This window comes from Urocitellus parryii, chromosome 3 (genome assembly GCF_045843805.1).
Source record: "Urocitellus parryii isolate mUroPar1 chromosome 3, mUroPar1.hap1, whole genome shotgun sequence".
Classification (NCBI taxonomy): Eukaryota; Metazoa; Chordata; class Mammalia; order Rodentia; family Sciuridae; genus Urocitellus; species Urocitellus parryii.
Window position 1 is genome coordinate 95,187,507 of NC_135533.1, and position 27,594 is coordinate 95,215,100.

At 36.8% G+C, this 27,594-nt stretch overlaps 1 protein-coding gene across 9 annotated transcripts in view; it reads right to left on the reverse strand.

The window, feature by feature from the left end:
* The window catches only part of Amph (amphiphysin), a 214,772-nt gene that overhangs the window by 64,107 nt on the left and 123,071 nt on the right, over positions 1 to 27,594 (reverse strand). For all 9 annotated transcript variants that reach the window (XM_026387623.2, XM_077796789.1, XM_077796790.1 and 6 more), the window contains exons 4-9: positions 22,267 to 22,361; positions 19,518 to 19,613; positions 11,286 to 11,393; positions 9,762 to 9,847; positions 701 to 776; positions 43 to 125 (exon numbers count right to left, since the gene is read on the reverse strand). In XM_026387623.2, coding sequence (XP_026243408.2) covers positions 43 to 125; positions 701 to 776; positions 9,762 to 9,847; positions 11,286 to 11,393; positions 19,518 to 19,613; positions 22,267 to 22,361 — 544 coding nt within the window. The remainder of the gene's footprint in view (positions 1 to 42; positions 126 to 700; positions 777 to 9,761; positions 9,848 to 11,285; positions 11,394 to 19,517; positions 19,614 to 22,266; positions 22,362 to 27,594) is intronic.

Here is a 27,594-nt window from a genome sequence, read left to right on the forward strand (position 1 = left end):
TAGCATGATGAAGGTACAGACAAGAACTCAGCTCTGGCCTACCTGGGAGCTCCTTGGATGGTGAAGGCCTTGTCAGCGTGCTGGTCACCCAATTTTGTCATCACTTCATACAGTTTGTGGCAGAGCTAAGGGGACAGAGGCCACTTGTCTATTAGCTGAACATTATCCTCGTGCAAACCCAGGATATTTTCCCAGGGGAAAAACATTATCTATTGAGAAACTAAGAATCTTATGAGAGTTAGGGTGGTCTCAGGACCACTGAAATTCTGCCTATATCTCCACTTTAAAATCCACATCAAAACTCAAACGAACTAAACATAAATAGATTTAAAATATCAAAACATACTTTCTCATCATTTTACAGAGCAGATAACAAAAGCTTACTATTTAAACTTATTCTACTAGAAATAATCACATAACTACCCTTTGAGCTACGAAAATATCAGTCAAGAACAGAACTGCTCTCTGAATATTTTGAGACCCATTTTTCATCATCTTAAAGTAGCACTTGACATTCCAACTTCATAAGCTGACCGAAAAAGAAAAAGAGATTGTGAGGCTGTAAGAAATCCTTCAAAAGTGTAAAGAACTATGTGGTCACTACAAACAACTGCAAACATTACAGAATAATAACACACTGCCACAGGAAACCCTCCCTTTACTTTGCATTCCATTTGTAAAAATAATTATCATTACTCACCACTGCAATTTCCTTGTGAAACTTGGCCTCAAGGCTGGAGACATTTTTGAAAGTATTAACATAAAATCCAACTCGTCTACCATGTGGAAATACAAAGAAAGATAAGAGAAGGAGAGAGTAGTTAGCAAAATCAGATTTACAATGGCAATGAAACATATGAAAACCAGGTGTTCTTATTTTGAGTAACATTGGATGAAATGAAAATACTTAAAGTATACCCAACTTTACCTCATCTGTTAATAAACAAAAAAACCTTTTTGGTACCCAGCATGGCCTCCTCTGAAGTTCAGTTACAACCATACGACAGTGGCTTTCAAACTTCAATGTGCATCAGAAACACTTGGAGCACTTGCTTCTGATTCAGCAGGGGGTGGAGACTGAGAATGTACACTTCCAACAAGTTTCTAGGAGATGCTCATGTCTCTGATACAGAGACAACACTTTTGGACCACTGTCCTGATAATTTGTTTGTATTTTAGGTATAAATCTTTAAAGGTTTCAAGATTGAGGTTATTTTTCATTTTTATAAAACAAATGGTTTTGGAATGCATTGTACTCCATGTATGTACAATATGTCAAAATATACTCTATTAGTAGGGCACAGTGGTGCACACCTATAATCCCAGTGGCTCAGGAGGCTGAGGCAGGAGGATCACAAGTACAATGGTAAGGTACTAAGCAACTGAGTGAAACCCTATCTCTAAATAAAACACAAAATAGGGCTGGAGATGTGGCTCAGTGGTCGAGTGCCCCTGAGTTCAATCCCTGGTACCAAAACAAAACAAAACACTCTACTGTCGTGTATATCTAAAAACAATAAATTAAAAAGATAGAAATGGTCTAGTATCAGTATTATATATTTGTACTCCCAACTCTGTGTAATGGGAAATAACAAAACCCATAAATTAATCCTAATTGTTCAGCAAAAGTAAGAGCATACTATTATTGAGCAAATAAAAACACAAGCTGCATATCAGCAATGTTTCAAATATGTTTGTGAAGGGAAGCCATTGGGGGAATATCTGAGTCCCCCAGTTCTCATTTTTAAGACCCTAACAGTAAGTGTATCAGCCAGATGTGGATTCAGCCCCATTCCCCCAGGATACCTCTGTCTCTAAGGTATCTCTGGACCCTATATTAAGAAACTCAATCCTACTGAATACATCTGACAAAATTATTACATTTTTGTTTCAATGACATTCTTAAAATGAACCCCAGTATCCTGACTATTTAATTAGATTCTAAATCTCAATTCTGAATCAAGTAAGGACTTTGGTACCAAAACTATAGGTAGATCTAATAGTGGACCAAGTTATATTCAAAGATTTTATAATGTAGCTGGGTAATAAAATGTGCCTATATACAGTAGGCACCCATCTTATATAGAAAATGAGATAAAAGGACAGAAAATAATGAAACTCTTGTGATTGAGTCACACCTTGCTTGAGTAGGATATCCATAAGCTGAGGAGGATGAAGGCTCCCTCCTGATCAGAGACAACAGAAACCGTTGCCACCTAGGTAATTTTATATGCTGCCTAACTTAATTTTCCTAAGCATGTCCCAAGGCAGTGATCACCATGGACCAGGAAAACTAAGCTTAGCAAAGAAAGAATAACTGGTCAAAGTTATGTCATTAGTATGCGGGGAATCAGTATTTGAAAACAAAAGGAAGAAAATGCAATTAAAAAAAACATGAACTGCTTGACAAGAAAAAATATGATATGTCAAGAGCTTTGTAATGTTTTGAACAACCAATAAAAAAAACTGAAAAAAAGAAATGCTGTTTAGCATGGATTTTTATATTCCATCAAACACTGTGCTTAAATTACATGGTTTAGAATAAAAGCTTGAAGTTCAATTTAGATATTCAGAAACTAAATAATAATTGGGTAGTAAATCCATCCCACCAGAAGAATTTCTTCTTTTGTGACTAATACTGTGCCTTAAATTCCTACTTAATCTTAGTTTCTTATACCCACAATCATTGTGTGACCCTGATTTCATATTTTTCTTTTAATTTATTTCAAATCACAGACGTATTCATATATGTAAGTATATACAGTTGGCTCTCTAATTCCATGGATTCTGCAACCTCTGATTGAACCACAGATAAAAAAATATTACAAAAAACCCCACTTGCACTGAATATATACAGATGTTTCTTTGTTCCCTAAAAAATGTATATATATATATATATATATATATATATATATATATATATATATAATTGTAATTGTATTAGGAATCATACATAATCTAGAGATGAATTAACATATATGGGAGGAAATAAGTAGGTAATATACAAACAATGCCATTTTATATAACATACTTGAGTATACGTGGATTTTCATATCTGCAGCGGGTCCTGGAACCCGTTCCCCACAGATACCAAGCACAACTATAGATATTTACATATGTGCATATACAAATGCATATAGGCATACATTAATAAGGAAAATACTGGCACAGTGTGTTCAGGAAATAGTTAAGTACTCAGAAGTGTCAGACCAGAGGTGGAGAATGACAGTCTAGTAAAATAGAAGGTTCTTAGGTTGGCCCTTGCCAACCCATAAAACATGTTTATTTACAGGCATGGGCAGTGCTTAGACATGTTTCAGACATTTTTTGTTGTTGTTGTTGTTACTGGGAGTGAATCAAGGAGTGCTTAACCACTAAGCTACAAGACACAAGACACACCCCCAGCTCCTTTTTTTTTTTTTTTTTTTTTTTTTTAGAGACAGAGTCTTATTAAGTTACTTAGAGCCTTGCTAAGTTGCTGAGGCTAGCTTTGAATTTGCAATCTTCCTGCCTCAGCCTCTCAAGATGCTGGGATTACAGACATGTGCCACCACTTCAGGCCAACATGTTTCAGATAGAGGAAAGAAGAGGGATTGTACCTGGATTTGAGGACCAACATGGCAATTTGGTGGGAAACTGAGCAAAGGTAACCCCTTTAACCCTTATAACTCATTGTAGTCTTGCAAAGAAATCTTCTTGGGGCACTTTGAGTTGGCAATCCATGACCCAGCCTGGAACTCTAATCAACCAAGACTGTTCTTAACACCTTTCCCGCTTCAATCCCTCATCAAAGGACTTATCCAGTTCTGGGAGCATGTACAGTGGTAGGCTCAGGAGGCTTCATGAACTTACAATACAGTTGGTGAAGCACCCAGAGGGGCTTATTAATGGACATACACTCTATTCACACAATGGAATTATATTGAAAGAGAAAGACAGAAATTACAAAACCATACATGAGAGTTAAGTACCACAAAAATCCAACTATATGTCAAAAAAATAGGTAGATATGGCAAACAGCTAAAAGAACCAAGAGGAGAGGGAGTAACAGGCCCTGTGCAAGCTGAAAACATCTGCTGGAGAGGTCAAACAGGCTGCCCAAAAGGATGGGTCAGATTTAAGTAAAGGTTAAGTACAAATGGGAGAGAGAATATTGTTGAAGTTGACTAGAAAACACAGGGTTTTTTTTTTCCATTGTGATAAACAAAGCCCTGATATATAACCATGATTAAAACTTTGTGCACAATTTTATAATTTTCTTGGAATATGTTTCTTGCATGTATATACTGGTGAAAGGAATGGACAACAGAATTTTGATCTGACAAACTATTCCCACCAGGCTGGGCCATTTACACCCTTGACTTTGAATATGACCTTATATATAAAGTATACAATGGTATGCAACCTTTATAAATTTGTTACCTAAAAGTTGACATCTCACCAACTTTTGCACTTATATTCCTATAACTAAGGATAACACTTTTTTTAATCTATTGACCATTTGTATTTCTCCTTTTTGTGAATCCCCTATTCATATTTCTAGCTTTTTAATCATTGATTCACAAGGACTTTTCTATTAAGTGTTGGAATGTGGATACGTTTAGCAAAATATAAATCCCTACTCCTCTATGCTTAAATTTTGTTTCCTAATATACAGTATAACTTATTATATCAATTATTATTTAGAGAAATAATTGGTACAACAACAGAAATGCTTTATTTAGAATAACTAAACAAGTATCTATGTTTTTGTAATACAATATTTCTTTGTAGAATTTAGAAATTAACTAGTATGATTTACTTATATTTATATTCAATATTTGTGAAGTAGTTTATCATATAGTGATTTACTCTAATTTATGAAATCAGAGACTCTTTCAAAATAGGGATTGTTTTTGACTAGGTCACTAACATAGCCCCAGCACCTAATAGAGCACCTGGTACATAGCAGTGAATAATCCACAGATGAATGGGTGGATGGATGGATGGATGAATGAATGAATGAATGAATGAATGAATGGATGAATGAATGAAAAATCCAAGAAATAATAAACTTGGCACCTGTTTCACTGAAACTTCTGGTCTATAAAAGACTAGTGTCACCAGCAGTGAAATATACATACACAAAGTGTACCAGACTCTGGATTTCGATATTACCTGCTTGGAAGACTTATTTCATAAGTTCTTCATCAACAAGGGACTGTGAGACACTACCAGGTCACCAAAGGACTTCTTGGTGGCATCACTAGGCCCCTTATGATTGGCTGTCAAAATTGACTTGATTTATTTATTAGATATTTCCTTTTCCTTGGATCCAGTGGGAAGAATTGACAGCTGAGCTTATCACAGCCTCAGTTTTCAAGCCAGAACACTCTCCCTCTACGATGCCCAAAGAGAAACCATCCTTTCCCAGAGGTGGATATCAGGGCTTCCTTGGAACCCCCTCAATGGAAGGAGCCTTCCCTGCTCTCCCATTTACCATGGAGATGGAGTGGGAGGAAGAGGCATTTTCTCCAAACTCTCCTCAAATTCCTGCTGCTGAAGTTTATGATCTATGCACTAAACCTCTTCACAGCTCACTGACATCCTCCCAACTCGCCCTCCCAATCCACTCACTGAGCACAAGGGTGGGTGTCATGGATTCCTACTTTCTCCTTCACCCAATCCTAACACTAACACAGCAGATCTCAAAATCCAGGTGACTGCTCACCCCAAACACAAGGCCCCAGCTCATGACCTCAACACCCCAAGTACCCATCCTGCCACGATCATGGCACATCCTAGCTCTGGCCATCATTCCCAACTGCTTCACCTCTGAAATGGGGCAATCCAGTGACACACTTACTAACCTAATTTTCTAGCCCATGGGATTTCTCATGCCTTCATTTCCATCCACCTGCTGACCTTTCTGTTAACATTGGTGAAATCAATGCTCATTTTCTTCCAGCTCTAGCCCCTGCTCAGGTCCAACTCCTGCTTTATCAAGCTTTGCCCTATGGCATAGACCCCAATGCTCTCAGGCTAATTCTATCAACACCCTCACTTCTTATCCTTATCCCCTAGTGTCCCACATATATTCAGTACCATCCCACCTCTGCCACTTCCACTGCCATCTTCTCAAAATGATAAGAGCTATTTTTCACGGGTTTCCCTTGCCCCATCAAATTCTCGATATCTGCCATCACTAATCCTCCTGTCCATTGTAGTCAAGATTCATTGTCACTGCTTCCTCACTTCACAAAGTCTCCAATGCCTGTAATTTATCTCCTGAAACTACACTAGAAATTCACCAGAGGTGACACTGAAACATCTCTACAAGTTCACCAGAGGTGATACATCTGCTTAATCTCTCTACATATGATATTCTTGGCACCTATTTTAAATATTCTCTCCTTTCTTGCCTTTTTATGATACCACTCTTCAGAACTCCTGTGCTTCTCTGATTATTTCTTGTTAGGTTTTTCTGCAATCTCCTCTTCTGCACATCCCTTACACATCGGTACTCTCAAAGTTTCTGTCTTTGACCCTCACCTTGACACCTTGAGATATGATCCGTCTTATTATCTATCTGATCAACTCTCAGAGCATCATTGCCATCTGGACTCCCAATCCTCTTTTTGAGCTCCAGATTTACCTTAATAAATATATCCTTTGGACTTCCTAATGATTATTCAAACTCAGCATTTTTTTTAAAGCTTCCTTTTCTTTATATATTGCTTTTGTCTTGGAGAGATGCCCTCCTTACCCAATCAAACTACATACTATGTCACTCTGTATTAAATTAACTTGTTTTATTTTCTGCATTGAACTTATTGCCTGATATATATTGTTTTTTATTTCTTTTCTTGGTAATTGCCTTTCTCCATCCTTCAAATTAAGCTTTAAGAAAAAAAAAAAAAACTTCCAGGGTAGAAACTGTGGTATTTAAAAGAGAACTTGGTACATATTGGATGGTCAATAAATATCTGAGGAATGAATGACAACTGAATCTGGCCTCTGCCTCTCTCCTGCTTTCTCACCACAAGCCCCTCCTGAATAGTCTCACTCTGATTTCATGCTATATTAAACTAATTAAAGTTCCATGAACCCACAGATATGCTTAAATCCCATGCCTTTGTTAATGTTCCTCTTCAATCTAGAATACCCTTTCCACCAAACACTGGCTTTATTCATTTAAAAGAAAATGTAGCTTAATCATTACTTTTGGAGTCCTTTCTTTGTAATACTTCTCTTTCATCCCCTATGAATTATAAACTCATTTGAAACATACGAATCTACTCTAGTATTTTTTTTCTTTTGAAACTGAACCCATATTGCCCTCCAACTCATAGTTCATTTCTCTTCTCCTTTACATGACAAAAATTTTGAAACAGTTTTTCCTGCATGGCAATAATGGAGGAGTAAAAGAACAAAAAAGACATAAGACATCCAGAAAGTAGTAATCAAAATGAAAGACATAAATGCTACTTTATGTGTATTAATGGTAAATGGACTAAGTACACCAATCAAAAGGCAGAGATTGAGAAAATGGGTAACAGCGCGCGCGCACACACACACACACACACACACACACACACACACACACACCAACGACCCAACTGTTCACAAGAGGCATATTTTATATTCAAAGATGCAAATAGGCTGAAAGTAAAAGACTGGAAAAGATAGACCATGCAAAGAGCAAGCAAAGAACTATAAAAGGATAGTAGCACTTCACTCCTACCACAACACCATAACAAAAAATGTTCTGTTCTCTCAGATACCACAAGGGTATAGTAATATCTGCCAAAATAGATTAAATGTATTACTAGAGAAAAAAATAGACATATAGATAAAACAATGAAGAAAACGCACCAATTATAAATACATATACAGTTAAGAATATAGCCCCAAAATACATGAAGCAAAAATAGATAGAATTAAACAGAGAAATAGGCCAAATAATAGTCGGAGAGCTTAATGCCTCAGTTTTAGTAATGAATAGAACAACTAGGCAGACTATAAATAAGGAAATGCAGGACTTGAACAATACTGTATCTCAACTGAACCTAGCAGATACATACTGAACATTCCACCCAACATTCTAAAGGGTATGAACAGCTTGATTCAAGATTTCAAACATGTTCATTACTGTGTGTCCTATGCATTTCACCATGGAGGCGCATAAGATTTGAAGTGCTAACTTCAATTTTACAGTTGAACAATACGGTTAGGAAAAAAAATAAGTACAATGAAAAATGATAGATTGATTCTTTGGTTGCCATTTAATTTTCCAAAGTTAACAGCTTCAAAGATTGGAGGCTGGGGAACCCAGGAATGTCAGTTCCAAAAAGAGAAATGATGTTAAAAGAATGAGTAAATTCAGATGAGCAATGAGATAATTGCATGTGCTTAACTTTGAGTAATGGCTGAATATTGAGGGAGACATTTCCTACAGGCTAGGTTTACAGTAAAGTAGATATAATTTAATTTATGTATTTCAGTAGTTCAAAAGCTAATACTGTCTTTTATCAGCCAAAATTTGAGAACATTAAGGATGACCCTGGAAATAGACAAAGTTCAACCAAGATCATCAAAATAACTATGGTTTTGGAGGTTAGGTAGAAAGCTCTACCTAAATAGAATTTTGTCTATAGGAAGATGTTATGGTTGGATAAGAGGTATCCCAATAAAAGTCCCTGTGTTAATGAGAAATGTTTGGAGATGAAATGATTGAATTATGAGAGCAGTAACCTAATCAATCCATTGTAGTTTGAATGAACTGATTGTGTGGTAACTGTAGGAAGGTGGGGCATCGCTGGAGGAGGGGGATATGCCCTGGAAAGGTTCATCTTCCCTGTGGCCCTTCACCAAACTCCTCTCTGCTTTCTAGCTGCCCTGAATGGAGCAGTGTACTTCTGTCCCACATTTGTGCCATGATGTTCTGCCTCACTTGGGCCCAGAGCAAGGGACTCGGCTGAGGATGGACTAAACCTCTGGAACAATATGCCAAAATAAACTTTTCCTCCTCTAAGTTGTTCTTGTTGGATATTTTGATTACAGTGATGCAAAAAGTGACTAACGCATTTTCTTTGTGGCAACCATGTGGGGGAAAGCTAGAGGATTTGACTTAAATCAATATGTCATACAAGCACAATTCTGTTTATTAGGGATGGTATCATGAGGGTACTGATGGAAACTGAGAAACATGAGACCTCAATTCACCCAGCAAATTGTTGGTTCTACTAAAGAGTAGTAAAAATAGAACAAACTATGGAAAAGGCACTTTATGTCATGATAAATGAAGAGCACCAGTAAATAAGAAGAATATTTAGTGCCTGAAACAGAAATAGAATCCATGTTAACAGGTCAGGGCTGAAAGTACAGAGGTTAGCATCAAGCCAGAAGATTAGACAAGCTCTTAGAACAAGGAAGTCCCCTGAATAGCTAAAAGGGAAACATTTAAGCTCCCCTAATACCTCTAATGGAGAAATACATCAAGGTCTAAAACAGTGTCATGCAATATATCAGCATCTAAACACATCTGGTTATTCAAATTTTTAAGCAAATTAAAATAAATTTGAGTTGAAATTCAGTTCCTCATTCATACTAGCCATATTCCAAGGGCTCAGTAGCCACATGTCTATACTAGACTATGCATGTATAGAACACTTCACTGGATAGTACTGAAGCAGCACAGACAATAAGGACAACATAAGGGATATTTACTGTTCTTGATTTTCTAATAGGGGCAGGTGTAGCATGTTCAGAAACATTTTTACCTTGACCATAATGATGGTAACTCTTCTTGTAAGTCAACATTAAACTCCTCAAACACTTTCTGTGCTTTTTGAAATTCCTCTTCTGCCTAGAAATTATACATAACATGGTTTACATTTAAAAAGAAAAACAAGCCATTTCTATACAGAACAGAATCATTTAGTATAAACTAGGAACAGCCTTATGGCATCCTGGAATGATTTTGGAAAAAAAGAGACATTTGGCTAAATTCTACACCATTTTTTTAAATGAAACATGGAATATCAAGACTCATTAAACAGGAAACTGGATTGATTACAATGGCTACTCCTGAAATTTCTTTGCAATTTTTCAATTTTTTAAAATTGTAGTTTTATTTTTCTACAAAAACTTTTTAACTAAACTACATGTCTAGTAAACAGCTTTGCTCCAGATAGTGGGCATGGATACTCCCCCAAGATAGTCCCAGTCCAGTGAGAACCCTTAACAATGCAGTGTATTTCCAAGAGGGACTTATTATCCATTATGGGGCATTCTATAGGAAAGGTGGTACAGGGAAGAGAAAACATTACATAGAGAGAAGGTGATATTTTAACTGAATATTAAGAATCAGAATCTGCTAAAGAAGTGGGTCAGGTACACATCACAATACATAAAGGTGGTGGTCCTTTGAATGGTAATCTAGCTTAATGAACATGAGAATTTGTCAGACTCCTTTACCTTTCTGCACCTTAATGTCTGTGGTGGGTATGAAGGAAAGGTGAAGCAGGTGAAGTGTTGAACAGGGCGCATGGTATCTGTGAATCCTCTATAAAGGCAACTGAAATTATGGCTGCCAAGGAACTGACATGTAGGTTGCACAGGCTCTGCTGAGGGTGTGTGCATGAAAGGAGAAGAGGATGGGGCAAGACTTGAAAGTCAATAAGGACAGGCAGGTAATTTGTGACCAATTTGTGAAAGTCTTGCATGCCATGCTAAGGGATTTAGAATTTTTCCTACAGGTAATGAGAATCATTAAAAGATATAGGCAGTAGAGAAACATATATAATTATGTAGAAAGACCATTCAGGAAGCTGTCTGTAGGCAGATGAGAAAAGGCAAGACTGGAATCAAAGGCAGTGGTCTATAATGTCAACTATAGGTGACATCAGTAGCTGCCATCTGTAAATTATAGACATACATGATAAAACCTACTGAAATGGATTTCTAAAAGAAAAGTAATGTGGAAATTTAGCATATGTCTGCACTCTCAATCATGAGCTACATCTGAATATTTCATGCTTGGTTTCTCATCTGAATCTACATAGATCATACCATAGAAAGAAGTGTAGACACACTGTCTTTGATCTTGCGATACTTGCAAGGGGACAAAGTTTATTGGGATCAGAATGTGGGAGTCTGTCTTACTCATATGAACTCTACAATAACATAAAAACTTATTAAACAATAACAAAAAGAAACCTGTAGCACCATGTTTAAGTTTAAAGCAAAACTACTACAAGTCATAAGACATGGATAGTAATATTAACCATGGAATTCATCCCTACCTTAGAGATCCGGCTCTCATCCTTCCTTTTGGAGCTCTGCAGTGCTTCTAGGTGGTGGCGGGCACTGTCATAGTCCACCAGTTTTCTGCTGCGCTTGGCAATGCGATTCTGCCAACAAGGAAATATATGCACTGAGAAAAGATACATGGTCATAGTCTCCCTTTGCCAAACACCAAAATACTTTCCTTGTCCAGAGCAGCTGAGGACTCTGAATGGAAATCAAGGTGAGGGGTAATTTCAGTAGATAAAGAACCCTGGAAATCAGGCTACAGCCTCCCATCCTTTGTGTGGAGACCATTAAGTAAATTTCTCCCCTTCTGATAATAACTAGGGTAACTGTGAAGAGCTAAAGGCATGGGTTGCTATCAAAGATCCAGAAAATTCCAGAATTGTTAGGAGGAGCAGGTAAACGCTCCCATTAGCCTCTATTCTAAATCTTAAAATGTTCCCGTTTGAAGAGAGTGAAAAAACTATGTTGGATTTGGTGTTATAATCTTAATAGCATACATAACATAAAAGAAATTCTATAAAATAGATTTACTTCCTAAGGAATCCTCTTTCCTACAAGCATATCACAATCCTTTATTCATTAGAATCACCTGAGCTGATGTGGCACTTTGGAACATCTGGTGTCCTACACACAGGGAAACCGATTTAATGGGCAAGCTTGTTCCCATAGGCTTCCATTAGATGTTATGAGAAAATTGAGGCAAGACATTTCCTTGAGCTTCAGGTAAGAATGAATAAGCCCTGCTTATTTCCAAGGACCATTTTCTCTTACCAAGAAAAATCTTTAAGCTGCTAGAGGAGGGAATTCAAAACCTTCCTACCCAAAGGCCAGGCAAAGTCCTCTATTTCTAAGAAAGAATGAGAATGGCAAAGTCAACCTAGCCAAGAGAAAGGGATAGAAAACCTCTGGCTTTTTTATATAGGCCAATATAATTACTATATGCACAAGAGTAAAAAATAAACTTCCTGAGCCCAAGTCCCGACTCCTACAATAAACATGGTCTGCTCCACTTGAGCAAGGAAGGGAGACTCTAGCTCATGACTAAGCATGAATAGGAGACAAACTGCTTTACTTTGGATTACAGATGGTGCACTCCTATGATCCCACAGTCTTGGGCAGCGGAGACAGGAAGTTTGCAAGTTAAGGTTAGCCTCAACAACTTAGCAAGACCCTAAGCAACTTAGGAAGACCCTGTCTCAAAATTTAAAATGGCTGTGGAGCCAGCTCAGTGGTTGAGCACCTCTGGGTTCAGTCCCTGGGAGAAGGAGGAGGGGAAGGGGAAGGGGAATGGCCAAATGAGCAATAGCTGCCAACCACTGGAGGAAGGACAAGTACACAAAATATAGTATAAACATATAAGGAAAACTTGACTCCAATAGGGAACAGAACAAAAGCACTGGAAAAAAACCCTCTACACCCAAGGACCCAACATATTTGGGTAAGAGAATAAGTAAAAATCAGATTTTGACTCGAGTGAAAATGCCATAAATCTTGAATATAAATAAGCACACAGCATTAGCAGTCAACTTTTAGAAAAGTCTGCAAGCCATAATGTATTGAAAATAACAACAGAAACAACAAGAACCAAGTCCAATTCAGGTCCTGATTAGATCGATTCCATGCCACACACAAATAGACTGACAAAAGGACTTGCCTGTTTCCAGGCATAAATATTACTTCAGTCTTTACTATCCTAAACGTAATGTCTATGCAATTGAAAAGTATAAAACAAAAGAAAATATATAAAACAGTAAACAATTAGACTCATAAATTACCTAGATGTTGACAGTAACAAGCAGGAATTTTAAAATAACTGTGACTGATATGTTAAAATATCTAATTGGAAAAAGTAGACAACATACATAAACAGATTTTCAGCCCAGAAATGGAAACTTTAACAGGCAAATGTAAATGCTTGAAAAATGTTAAAATGATATCAGGAAAATTTCTTCAATGAATCCATAGCTAGACTCAAAATAGCTGAACAAAGAAATGATGCAAGTATGGAGAAAAATTATTCCCACTAAACACACACAAAAAATAAAGTTGAAAGGGAAAAGCCCACAGGGAACTGAGAACACAGGATCAATAATACAATATAAGTAATCCAACATAATGTGATTGAAGAGATGAGAGGAAGAGTCAGAATAAAAATTTGAAGAGATACTGGCTAAGAATTTTATAAAATAATGACATCAAAGTACTGGTCTAAGAAACTCAGATAATCCCCCAAAAGGGATCATAAACAAACAAAAAACAAAGTTTAAAGGTAAAAATTACAGCAGGCTAATCTTCAGGAACTATGAAAGGTAGAACACAATGGAACATCTTTAAAATACTGAAAAATAAAAAAAATAAAATCATATCTACCAACACAGAATTCAATACCCAATAAAAATATCAAAGATGAAAGTAAAATAAATAATATTTTCAGATGAACAAAAATGGAGAGAATCCATTGCCATGTGGTAGAGTGCTTGCCTAGCACATGTTAGGCACTGGGTTCAATCCTCAGCACTACATTAAAAAAAAAAAAAAAAAACAGAATAAAGGTATTTTGTTTAAAAAAATTCTATCATCTTAAGAAAGAGAATTTTAACCTAAGTGGAGATACACAATGAAATGGGTACCAGAAAGATTAAAAATCAAGATAAATACATAATATTATCTTCTCTTATAATTTTTTGAATAGGTCATTGGTCATTCAGAGTAAAAAACAGAAAAAATGCATTGTGGGGTTCATAACACATGTAAAACAAAATGTATTCAAATAGTAGCACAAACAGGAATGTGGCCCATTCCTATAATCCCAGAGGCTTTGGAGGCTAAAGTAGGAGGATTGCAAGTTCAAGGCCAGCCTCTGCAACTTAGCAAGGCCCTAAAGCAATTTAGCAAGACCTTGTCTCAAAATAAAAAATAAAAATGGCTACGGATGTAGCTCAGTAGTTAAGTGTCCCTGGGTTCAATTCCCAGGCAAGAAAAAAGAAATTCAAGTATTAGCACAAAGAGGCAGGTGAACTAGAAGTATGTATTGTAAGGTTCGTAGATGTGGCATGAAGTGGTATAAAATATATAAAGTTAAACATGGCAAGGTAGAGTAACCACTAGAAAAATAAGTTACATAAACAGGTAGAGTTAATGGACAATTAGTATAAAATATTCTGATTCCTGAGTCCCAGACTAAGAGTCTATTAATCTGAGACCAGGCCTAGATAATTGTCCTTTTAAAAACTCTCCCCAGGGGTCCAGTTATGCCTGGCTAGTCTAGTAATAAGAACTATTAATGGAGAATACACATTTAAAACCATTAGAATTTTAGGAAGAAGCAAAAACAATAATGCATATGTTTATGTTTCACATCCCATGGATCCTCACAGCAGCCTATATATAGATGTGGCAGAGATTGTCCCCATTTTACTTAAAGAGAATTTGGGCTTGCATCAGAGGATTCCCTAACTTGTCCAGAATTGTTCAACAAATCTGTGGAAAAGATGAATTAGATTAGAAATCAGACCTACAACTAGCACCAGAAGGTGAGTGAGACAAGTGAGACAAAACACAAATTTTAAGAAGGCCACTTACTCTCAGGGTTAAGTGTCTTCTATTTCTAGGACCATCACCTGCCTCACCTGACCCCACCCTGCTCTTGAGTGTGGTTAGTGCCCTTCTAATCACTCTTGCTATGTCTCTGACAGACTGGTTGAGTCAATGACCATCTGTCACTCTGCTGTGCCTCTGCAGCCCCTTCATATCTGGTGATAGGTGGGTTGGGACATTTAATCTTGTTGATCCACTTTCAATCACTTTTATTTTACCCACACCTACCACTTCCAACTGGTGTTGTCAGTGAAAAGCTTTGTGGCATAGCCAGGGTTGCTTAAAGATGCATGATATAGCCCAGGCAGGGCACAGTGAAGTCCTTCATTAAGGTACAGAAGGCACTGAGTGCTGTTAAGGTGATAAAAATCATTATTTTGAACAAACATCTAATGGTCACCTTCACAGGAGGCATGACCCTAGAGGCAATGGCCCATGCGACTATAAGCAACTCCTACAAAGCCCTGCTTTATGGAACCTGCCTTCTGGCATGGGAACACCTTTAATGTCTTCTAAGTAGCAAATCTTGACTTTTGGAAGATGAATCTAAATTTTGAAAGGGATGGAATTCAATTACTTCTAAGTCTGGGAATCAGGAGGAAGAGTAATTTTATTTTTGTTCCAGAACAAGAAATGAAGTAAATAATGTGACTCATTTTCTCTTGTAACTGACAAGTCAGTTACAGAGGATAACTTAGCAGGGTAGAAGTGACTATTTTAAAGGCCATCACTCATTGTGACACATAATGTTTTCATGGTAGAAAAATAGATCAATCCTATTTGTTTTCCTATATGATATTTGGGAAACTTGGGGGAAAAATACAAATCTCGCGAGGGTAGAATTTGTACACATTAGCTTTGAAACATGATACAATTCTTATGTAACCATCCAGTAATAAATTTAATTAAATAATAAGTAAATTTAATTAATATTAAACTTACTTTAAATAATAAATTTAAATAAAAGTTCTTGATATTTCCCGTTGTGCACTGAATTTTGGCAGTGAAGAAAACAACTTATTATACATTTTTTTAAGATTCAATAATAATCCCAATTTAAAAATCATTGGGCACCCTGCATTAAATATCTGCTTAGCTGCTCATGCACAACTGCCAAGATGGAATCTAAACTACATTTTACGATAACTGCTCACAGCTGTAAGCCTGCCTGGGTTGGTGAAAAGCAGGGTCTTTTTATAACATTGACTTTAGATGTCAATGCTGCATAATGGGAACCATAACACAGGGTGCCCTGCCAATCACAGCTGGAAAAATCAAACATCATCCCCTCATGAATGGGTACTTCATAACACTCACTGATAGGTTGCAATAAATATTTGGAAATTTGCCTGAGGTTTTAACTGCACATGGACTGTTGATTTTAATGAGATCAAGGAAGTCAATTAAGTTCCATGCTTTGAAAATTCTCCACTCAGTATTTTTAACTGTTATGTTCCTGTTCATTAATAAGTAATTCATTACATAATCACTCGGGGCTCATTTTATAAAATGACGAAGTCTATACCTACTTCTTACTTCTATTCACCAACTAATGGTGTGCAGAATAATAATAATAATTCTCACACAAGAAAAATCTTCCAAATATTAAATACAGCTATCTGTCCTCTCTCCAGTTCCATATTATCTCTTCCTAGATATACATTGCAATGTCTTAGATTGTTTGTTGGGTTACATGGTTCCCCAAATATCTATCTTGTTAATAGCCTCGGTGTAAATTTTACTCTTCTCAATGTAGCTTAAGAGAAAGGGAGAGATTAGAGGGAAATTGACTCCATCTCTTTCCATGATGCATGTAAAACCATGATGTATATTTACCCTCAGAGTATCTGGCAAAAGACCTAGATGATATTATTTCTGATTCTCTAGATGAGTCAGCAACTGGAGGGTCATCTTTCTATGAATTCAACCACGGATTACAAGAAAAGAATTGCTTAAAGTAAAAGTTCTTCTGAGTTCTTTACCTTTTTTGACATGAAGTGAACTGAAAGATTGAATTAATATAATCTATTATGGCTTTTTTAAAATCTATGTTTCACCACAGATACTTCTATGTGTATTTGTCTTCTGAAATTATAAGCTCCTACAGAGTAGGTCCAATTTTTAAATAACTATCTCTGGGTAGCACTGTAACAACTAAGATCTTTACAATTTGTTAATGATACCAAGTTTTTGTTCCTGAAACTCAAAAATCTTTCAAATGTCATCTTCTCCAGTCAATTACACATTCCTTTGCTAAGCCAGGTCATGCTATGAATGTATAAAATCTATTAAATAATAGCAAGCTGCTTTGGAGTTTTCTGGTAGGAGGATACAGTATTCCTTATCTTCTTCTGATTTATTGGGTATTGATTTTTTTAGAGATAGATTGTTATTTAATACAATTGCTACTAGAAGATGGAGGATATAACCTGGATTCTCTTCCCTCATGGATACACCAATTTAGTAGCATCACATGAATCAATCCTGCTGTGAAACCCAGAAAATAGTTGAAAAGTTCCTGCGCGTTCTAAAATAGTGCAAATCAAAGCAGTGGTTGGAATGGTTTCAACTAGCCTGCAGCCATTTGCAATAGTTGCTTCCTCTAGCTCAGCCCAGAGTAAGTGGGCAATAAACCTCAACTCCCTGCTTTTACCTGGGGAAGGAAAGAGTTAACTTCTCAAATACCAATTTTTCCAGGAGCTTCTTAAAGGACAGGCTTCTGTCTTGGAATACTAACTATACTCTAGCCACCTGGGCACCAGAGAGTACTAAGATGGCAGTTTGATCTACTACACAACTAGTCACTGCAACTCATTCTTCAAGCTCAATGCAAGATCCATTTTCTACCTGGAGAAAGAAAACATCAGCATCCAATGATCCAAATTTCAGGGGACTCTTGTGGAACTGGTTTCAGTCCCATTTGTGTCAGAACATTAATGGGGCCCAGCATTCTCTAGATGCCCAGATGTTGCTAAGAACAAAAATAGTGAGCTAGATTAGCACAAAATTCAAAAGGCCTCCCAAAATCTCTGAGTGAGCCCACTGGTAAGGGCCTTTAGTACAGGCCAGTCTGTGTTTTGTCTAATGCAGACACCAACACAGAGAGTCAAGGAAAATGAAGATTCTAGGAAAGCACTTTCTTTTTGTTGTTGTTGTTCTTGTTTTTGTTTAATACTGAGGTGTATTTTATTCTTTCCTTAAAAGGTATGTCATTTATAATAATGTGTACATTAAATGTGGTTTAGAAACATGCATTTTTTGTACAGAATGCCTTTATTTTATCTGTTGATTTTTATGTGGTGCTAAGGATAGAACCCAGTGCCTCACACATGCTAGGCAAGTGCTCCACCACTGAGTTACAGCCCCAGCCCACAAACATGCATTTTTTAAAACAAAAGTGTTTTAGAAAGTTCAAATAAGAAATTGTATGTATAGCTGGTTTTCACTGTATTACTGTTAACACTTTCTATCTGTTATGCTAACATTAGTGAGAATCTATCATGTGGGTCTCTGTGGCCTTTGGCCAACAGAGTAAAGGTGTCTAGACTGATCCATTTAGGTTATTGTCCAAGGCCCCTTATATCCTAAAAGCTCTCTGTATATTGGCCAACTACCTTTAGATGAACAGTGTGGGAACAGGAAAACTTCAGTCATCACTATGAGTGTTTTGTTGCTAAGAAGTTTCCATATGTCTCTTGGCCAAGGCTGGTGCACATTTCTGTAGTTTCCCAGTGTTTGACCATGTCTACAGTAATCACACAGAAGGTAGAAACTCCATTGTAACCAGATAGCATCAGAAGACTCCTAATGAAATACTACAGATGCACACATTGATGTTGATTCATGGCTTCCTCATCCTACCAGAAAGATAGGACATGACTACCTTACCTGGCTCTTCACCTTGAGCACAGAAAACAAATGAGAAGCTGGGATATGTGTAATGCTACCCAAATGATTCAAAAATTATCTTCTCCTCCAGTATCAGTTCCAAACTTGTCTATTTTGTCTATTTTACCCAAATCTGGAATATACACTTGTCTATTTTTTATTTTACACAAGTGTCAAATAAGATAAATGTATTAGATAAAATATTTTGGGGTACAGATGCAAATGTATTTAAAATAATTATACATTAATATTTCACTTTGAACCTGAACATTTCAAGGGGAAGAAAATTACCCAGCTGCACTATGGCCACATGCAAAATAACCAGCAAACAGGAAAGATAAGATTTTGCCATCTGGTTACAATAAAGTTTCTCCCTTCTGTGTCATTACTGTTTCATTTAATGGACATACTTATCCAAGGCTACATAATAAAAAGTTTGAATATAAAGAAGATTGGAATTTTTTGTACCTCTGATTTAGGATATATTTTTTTTATCTACAGGCTTTAAAAGACTTCTGGAAAGAAAGAAAAGCTAAAGCAGACAATGTAATTTCTGTAACCAGATTTCATTTCAAAATCATAGGAATAGAATAAAAATCCCATGCTTAAATAAATGAAAAGTTACCACCTGTCTTTGATGTCAGCTTGAGGACTTTTAATTCTCCTTATCTTGCCCATCTTTCAATAACTACATGAGACCATTCAATTCTTCCCTTTATATACACAAACTAAAATACCTTTATGTCAGGAAATTGGCCCAGGTATGTATCCAGTGTCAGCAAGGATCCATCCACTAGTTTTTGATGGAAGTCTTCCCATAGCACATCACATTTCTAAAAGAAAAGGAAAAATTGATACCTTCTGAAATATTTTAATTGGATGCCTTTCCCTAAACTAAAATTCTAAAACATTTGAAACTGTAAAATTATATAAATAATAGTCTCCCAGACATTAGATACTAAAAATAGTGTTGATAACTTAAGAATATGAAAAATAGGGCAATTTGTTAATTAAGTGATTAACAATTCAGGCTAAGATCTCAGCTCATTTTTAAAAACTGTATTTCTGATTCTGAATGACTAAAGAATATAGAATCTTCAAAGGGCTCCCAAATCCCTATAGATGGACTTTGGAGCTAAAAGATTGAAAAATTCTACTGAGACACTTAAATTCTCTGAAGGAATTCAATAAATTAAAAATCAACCCAGACAGAAACAATTAACCATTGCTGAAGCTTTCAAAGACCTATCATAAAATTTACAGTCTACTGGAAGAATCTTACCATTTATGGAGTATCAACTGTGATAATCACACAATGAATATTATTATTTTTATTACTACTACTATTGCTATGATTACCCTATGATTATGTGAGGATACACACTTAATTTTCATGATAGTTTTCTGAGAAAAGATGTGGAATTGCCAGTGTATAGAAGAGAATACTGAAATCTATAGAAGCTACCTAACTTGGCCAAGGTTATACAGTGGATAAAAGAAAGACCTAAGTGTCTACCCAGTTTTATCTCCTTGAATTCAAAGCTCATGACTATCAATTAATCCAGGCTACCTTCCCAGAGCAGGATTCATATCCCAGCTGAGTAACTTCAAGAAACTGAACCTTCCTGAATTTCAATTTCCCAAGTTAAATGAGTAGGCAAGATAAAATACTTATTAGAATCCCAGGCACCTAGCAGGTGCACAAAAATATTATCTCCACATTTTTCCTACTGCTACATTTGGGTTCCTCTGACATGGTCTGCTGCTTATTCTTCAGTCTATCCTTTTTTTCTTCTTAATAATTGAACCTCCGATTTCAGTTGTGCACACACCTGCCTAGGATAAAGATTCTGATTCCCAGATTCCTTTAGCTAAGGGTATCCATGTGATAAAGTGGCCAATTATGTACTGTAAGGAAGTGTCCCCAAAAGAAGGGTATGGGCTAGACCCATATTCCAGAGTTCATTCTTACTAAATAGAATGCAGAAATGAGAGATAATGTCCACTGCACAAAGGGTCCTCTTGAACCTGAAGGAGTAAAGTAAAGATAGCAAAGACAAGCCTCTGATACTTTTGAGTCCTCTATGTCATCTGACCTCCAAATTCCTGTATGTGAGAGATGCTTCTATTTTGTTAAAAAAAAACACTTTTAAAAATTTGCTCTCGTATCATTTTCACACTTCAAACCCTAATCTTAATTGTTATAATCCTCAATTCAAGAATTTTATGCAATCAAGAAAATTTAACTCCACTGTAGAAAAGGTTTATTTTCATATGAGTAGATCCTCTGAATACAAAATACCCAGTTCCTTCATCATCAAAAGAGCCCATATTTTCATCTGCAGCTAAGGATTCAAGGATTCTGTCAGCCACAAGGACTGAGGTTAAGATAGAAGCCACTTTCTTAAGGAACCAACATTTGCCATATGTAGACTGTAATGATAAAGTGTTCTGAAAAGATATTTATACAAGTTTCTGTTCTTCCCTTAAAATTTTCTCTTTTGTGTTGAATTTTTAATAACACAGCATTAATCAGAAACTTACAATGAATTAAGCATTTAGCAACAGAGTGTTGAAACAGTGTCTTTATACTGGGAAAAAATGTAAGAAGATACAATAACATAATAACTTCATTTGAAAATGATGTGTGGAAAATGTTTTGACCAAATCCACATCCTGAAAGTCTTTGAAATATGTTATAGGACCAATGATAGCTTTTCTAATAAATAAATCTCTGTTTTTATCTCAGTCCCAATGAGACTATGAAGATCCATGTTGGGATATCAACCTGGAGCTCCTCTGTTGATTCATGTTTTCCAAGGGTGCTTTGACTGTGACATCTGGTTCAGGTTTTTTGTGCCTAAAGGAGCTGCTATCTGACATCTGCTCTTTGTTTTAACAAAGGACTTAGAGACAAGAGAACCTGTGGCTGGCAGCTTTATCACTTCAGTGATCCAAACAAGCACTAAGCACTAACTGGGGACATAAACACAAAGGCTCAAAAGTTATGAGTAGGTACAATGATTGTTCTCATTCTGTAGATGAGGAGAGTAAAGCTCAAGAACACTAAAGAACTGGTTTTAATTATGTAATGGATGCTCTTCAGAGCTGCTGCCTGTTAATTCAGGGAGAGTTTGTCAGCAGAAATTTAGGAACTAATGGGTGACATTACTATCCAGTTTTGTGAGAAATGGGTTGCTAGTACCTGTAGTATAAGATTAAAAATGGCTACTGTTATTTTGAAGAAAAATAATCTTTAACTCACAGCTCCCTACTCAAGTGGTTTTTATAATCATCTTTGCCTCTCGTTTGAGTGTGGGATAACCAGATAGCAGAACTGCCTGTCACTTTCTGGGAACCTGTTCTCCCTTTAAGATTAAGACATGAAGGAAGGAGAGGGGGCAGGGGCAGTTGGAATGAGCAGGATTCAGTGGGAATCTCGTGGACACCACCCCACCTCCTGCACACTGCCACCCCAGATCTTACCTCGCCAACCATTTTCACATCCTCCCGCCCATACCAATCTGGCTCATAGACTTCATGCAGTGACTCAGTGAGCTTCATGGAGGCTTCTTGCATGCCTGATATTGGAGAAAAACAACTCCTGTTACTTAAAAATGGATGTGAAATCTCTTCTACCTCCCTCTCTAAGTGAGAAAAAAAATCTTAAAATATTGCTAAATATTTAAAGAAAAACCTTGAAGGCAACCTGCCACATACAGCCACAGTCACATCTTTCCTTTAGGGCCTCTAAGACATATCACATTGTACATTGTCTGTTATTTACATGATGATATGTACTGTATCTTTGAAAAAAATCAACACCCAGCCCTATTCTGAAAAATAAAATAATAATAATAATAATATGCCCTATTATCACTCAACAAATGGCATCCAATCACAAATATATAGATCAGTGAGAATCATATTGGTCTATGAAACTGCAGAGGTCTGAAAATAAAGTTAATCCTAAAAAAAAACTTTAAGTATGAGAAACAAAGCATGTTTAGAAGCAGATAAAAACAAAATAAACACTAATTTAGGACATAACAACTGAAGGTAATTCTGTGGTTTAAAATAATAAAATTTCTTGAAGTGGTTAAAAATGGCTCAGAATTTAAGTTGAAGAAGCTTAAAAGTTTTTAAATGAACAAAGAAAAGAGATTGCATTTCTTCACTATTATTAAAACCATGAATACAGGTTTAATTTGTTTTTTGTGATCTTGGGGCTCAAGCTCTTGGCCTTGTGCATATAGGCAATCACTCTACCACTGAGCTACATTGTCAGCCATTTTTATTTTATTTTAAGAGAGGGTCTCATTAACTTGCTGGGGCTAGCCTTGAATTTGCAATCCTCCTGTCCCAGACTCCTGAATACCTGGAATTGCAAGAATATGCCACTTCACTGAGTACCATTTTAAATCAAAACTCTCAGAAAGCTTAGTGTTCTTAAGCCTATAGGTCTAAATTTTCCTTCAAGGCAAATCTGGCATGTTGCAAAATCATGGCTATTAATAATAGTAAAGATATAAAATTTGAGGGTAACATGGTGATATAAAGCATCACCAAGTCTTTTCCAGTAACCTTATTCCCACTGCAGAACACAGAGGTTAGTGCTGGGTCACCATGGAGATGACTCATGGCAGAGACCAGAACAGGGTACCAAGAACCGCCAGAGCTTGCAGCCGCTCAGAATCTATCTAGTAGCTAGAAGGTGGAAACTGCCCAGGTGGGTGTCTTGGCCTTTGTCTCTCATGGGTATGAAAAGGGGCTGGATAAAAGGAGAAGAAAGAAAACCAAACCTCAGTGAATTAAAGATGGAAACCACTGATTAAACTAAAAACCGAACTACATGCTGTTGGACAGTACTAAATTCGGGGCTCAGTTCTAAGATAAAAAGATGTCTGAAATGATGGTAGTATATCCTTGAAGAACATGGATAAAGTTGCTATGCAATTTGGTACTTTATCATACTATTTCATTCTCTAGACAGAGAATGACCCCTGTTTGGCTCCCCCTGATAACTATAGATAAATGTTTGGTCTTTAAACCCAGAGGTTTGAATGTGTTTCAGAGTCACATGAGGTACAACTGCTTGCATTTTCCTCTCCATGAAGAATATAAATCATTAAGCATCATCAAGGATGCCCTTGAAAATTAGGTGTACAGCCCACACAGTTAAAGTGAGCTGGCCACCCCTTCCAGAGGGAAGGCAGGGAAAACCAATGATGACTGAAGTGTTTGGGGACTCTGATGAAACTCATGTAGGTGTAGAGACAGCCAACAATGATGCAAAACCCTGCATCCATCCCTTTACACTGTGAATGTGAATAAGTGAGAATAATTTCCCTCATGACTGGGTTACCATTGACATGACAGCTACATTATCCCAAGTACCACAATCACCCCCACCAAGGTAAATCTATATCAAGAAATGTATCCCTTGAATTTATGCCAAAAGCTAATCATTAATTGTTCCCTCTCTACAATTCAGATGCCAAACAGCTTATGCAATTTCCTTCAACTCTTTGTCTTGAGTCTGATGGAAATTATAAATAGCTATATAGACAGATTCTTAATAATGTCTTAAGGGGAAAAATAAAAATGATAACATTGGAGGACAAATGACCTTTGTAGTGAAAAATGAAACTAACGTAAGCTCAAAATAAAATTCTCCAAGATTTGAATCATAAAGACTGAAAGTAAGTACAATGTTTCAGTAAATAGGTCTGTTAGAAGTCAAAAATAACTACTCATCACTGTGTAAATAAGTAGTGATGGGTAATTTGGATAGAAGTCATTGTGACTTAGAAAATGGTTTCTGGGATATCTACTCCATAGAAAGTACTTTGATGGACACACAAGGGAGCAAGCTCAAGCCTCACTTCCAGGAGGACGTAGACAGCTGATATTTCAGCAACTGAGAAATGCTATGGTATTAATGTGTCCTCCAAAGCTCATATGCTGGGAAGTTGGTGCCCAATGCAACAGTGTTGAGAGGTGGCACATTTAAGAATTGAATGGGATGTGGAAGCTTTGCCCTCATGAATAAATAGATTACTACTGTTATCAAAGAAATGGGTTTGTTATTATGAAAGTGGGATCCTTATAAAGAATGAATTTGTCCGCCTATCTTATTCTCTTTTACCCATGGGATGCCTTCCACCATGCTGTGATGCAACAAGAAGGCCCTCACCAGATGGTGCCCCTTGATCTGGACCTCCCAGTCTCCAATGAGCCAAATACATTTGTATTCTTTGTACATTACCCAGAAGCATGAGACAGACTAAGACAAGAACTTACTCTGCTGATGCAAAATAATAGAGAAATAAATATCTAAAAACTAAAAGTCAAGTTCCTTCAAAGCAACTCAATAACTGAAAACAGAATACATGCTAAATACTAATACCAAATATTTTCTTAAAAGATCAGTGATTTCTTGCAAACCCCTGCCCAACATCCTAAGTAGAAGAATTAATATTTTACTATTGGATGGAACTTTTCCCTCTATTCAAACATTTGGACCTTGTCCAAAGGCATCTAATGTAACATCTTCTATTTTCATTTGCAGCCAAATTTATGAGTTTCTATTTTCATCCTCTCAGATCGGTTGCATATATTGCAGTGCTACATGAGTATTCTTTGCTTGCACAGCCTGAGGGTATATGTTCTAGTTAAAAATAACTCAGTTTAAATATATTATGACATTAACCACAAGCAATGATGAACCATTAAAAGAATGTCTGAAAGATGGCAAATATCTAGCAGCTTTGCCCCTTGTTTAGAAGATAGCTATTTAGGAAGATAGCAGCTGCCTCAGAGGAAAGCAGGAAGGGAAGTTTTTCTCTTAAAACTGCAAAGAGAAAAGCAAGTATAAGAGAAAAAGAAGAGAAAATAAGCAGATGGTGGGGTAGCTCAAGAACCGTCAACCCTATCCCCTGTGTCATGCCTGCAAAGTCACATGCAACCAATACATATTAATTATGACATCTGGGCCATGCTCCACTTAAAGAAAGGTTTTCTGTGTTCTTCTCCATGTGTTTGGTCTCCAATGCTGCCACATATGCTAACTCAAAAATCCCTACTGGACATCACCATGTGAATGTCTCACTAATATCCCAAACCTCACTATTCAAAAACATACTCCTAACTTTCCTATCTACATCTGTTCCTCTTCCTTTTCCCATCTTCATGAATGGCATCCAATTTTCCCAGTTAGAGTACTAGAAGTCATCCTAGGTCATCCTCACAAAATGAATGTGTCACCAAGACATACCAATCATGTCTATGGCTAAAATCCATCCCCTTCCTTCCCTGCTCACTGTATCTGCCCTGTATTATGTACTCATTGTCTATTATTTATATTAGATGAAATCTAACCCATGAAAAGGGTTTAGCAAAGTACTTGGCACACAGTAAATATTCAAATGTCAGTCACCATTATAAAAAATATTTTTGGAGCCAATATGGCATAAAAATCAAGACTATTATTTGCAATCAAGCAGCCTTTGTTAAAATCTTGGTTCTACCACATGCCATCTGTGTGATTTTGAGCAAACTATTAATCATCCTGAATCTCAGTTTTCCAAAGTATAAAAATGCCAATAAATAATAGTACGTTCCATAATGTTATGGTAAGAATTATATGAAATGAGGCATTTAAAAAGTACATCTTGGTGTCTGGCACAAGAGTACTAAGGAAATGTTAGCTGTTATCATGTTGATTAAACTATTGGACTCTAATAATCTCCTTGTAGTTTCATTCCCTCTAAACTGAATTCCATACAATCTCAAGAACTATTTTTCTGAAGTTCTAATTTGATCATGTGACTTATTCCCTTGCCTACAATTATTAATGACTTCCCTCCACACTGACAGAATAAAACCCCAAGATGATATGACACATAAAGCACTTCTTTATATAAATACTGCCACCTTTACGCATCTCAACCAGCACAGTCTTCTGCTTTCACTACTAATCTATTGGTTCTCAAAGAGTCCATGCTTTCTTTTGCCTTCTGGTCCTTTGGCTCCTTCTGCTATTTGGAATGTTCCTCCAACATCCACCTCATTGTCTATCATACTTCATCACTTGATGATCACCTCTCCCCTATTCCTGAGTCCACTGAAGAATATGTTCCTTGGCAAGCCACTCCTGACCCTGTCTCCTGCTTTTCAGATAGTAAAAAATAGCATTAGCTAACTAATAACTCCAGCTAAACAATTGTACTAAGTCAGAGGTGAATGTTATCCAGAGACCAATAATAATAAAAGAAAGAGTAGAAGCCATTTAACTCAGTTCCATAGAATCCCAGTTTTAGAGCTTTGGAGGGTTGAGAAAAGAAATGGAGTACTTCATGAATGAGGAACCCAAGGCACAGGTTAAATATATCTCCCCAGTGCTCTCTTCTTCCTCCTCCATTGGCCTCATTTCTTTGTCTTGCTTGGAAAAGGCTAGAAACCAATGCCAGTCCCTCTCTGTTCCCCATGTTGCACACTGGCAGGGCTGCACCTGCATCTGCTTTGTGCAAGCCACAGACACATGAGGGCCATGTTTCCTGATAACCTTCCCCCACCTCTATTGCCATTCTGTGTACTTTCCATCAAGAGGGCTTGGCAGTGAGTCTGTGAGTGTTCATTCTTGCAACCTGCCTTCCCTTAGAATGTAAGCCAGCTGCAGTCATTCTTATATACGGGCTCAAGCTCACTGTCTAACAAATCTTCCTAGAAATCTGTGGCATGTGGGTGGCATTTATTCTTAGTTTTCAGCATAAGGGCAGATATGTTTTGTCCTTGTATATTCTGATTATTGTT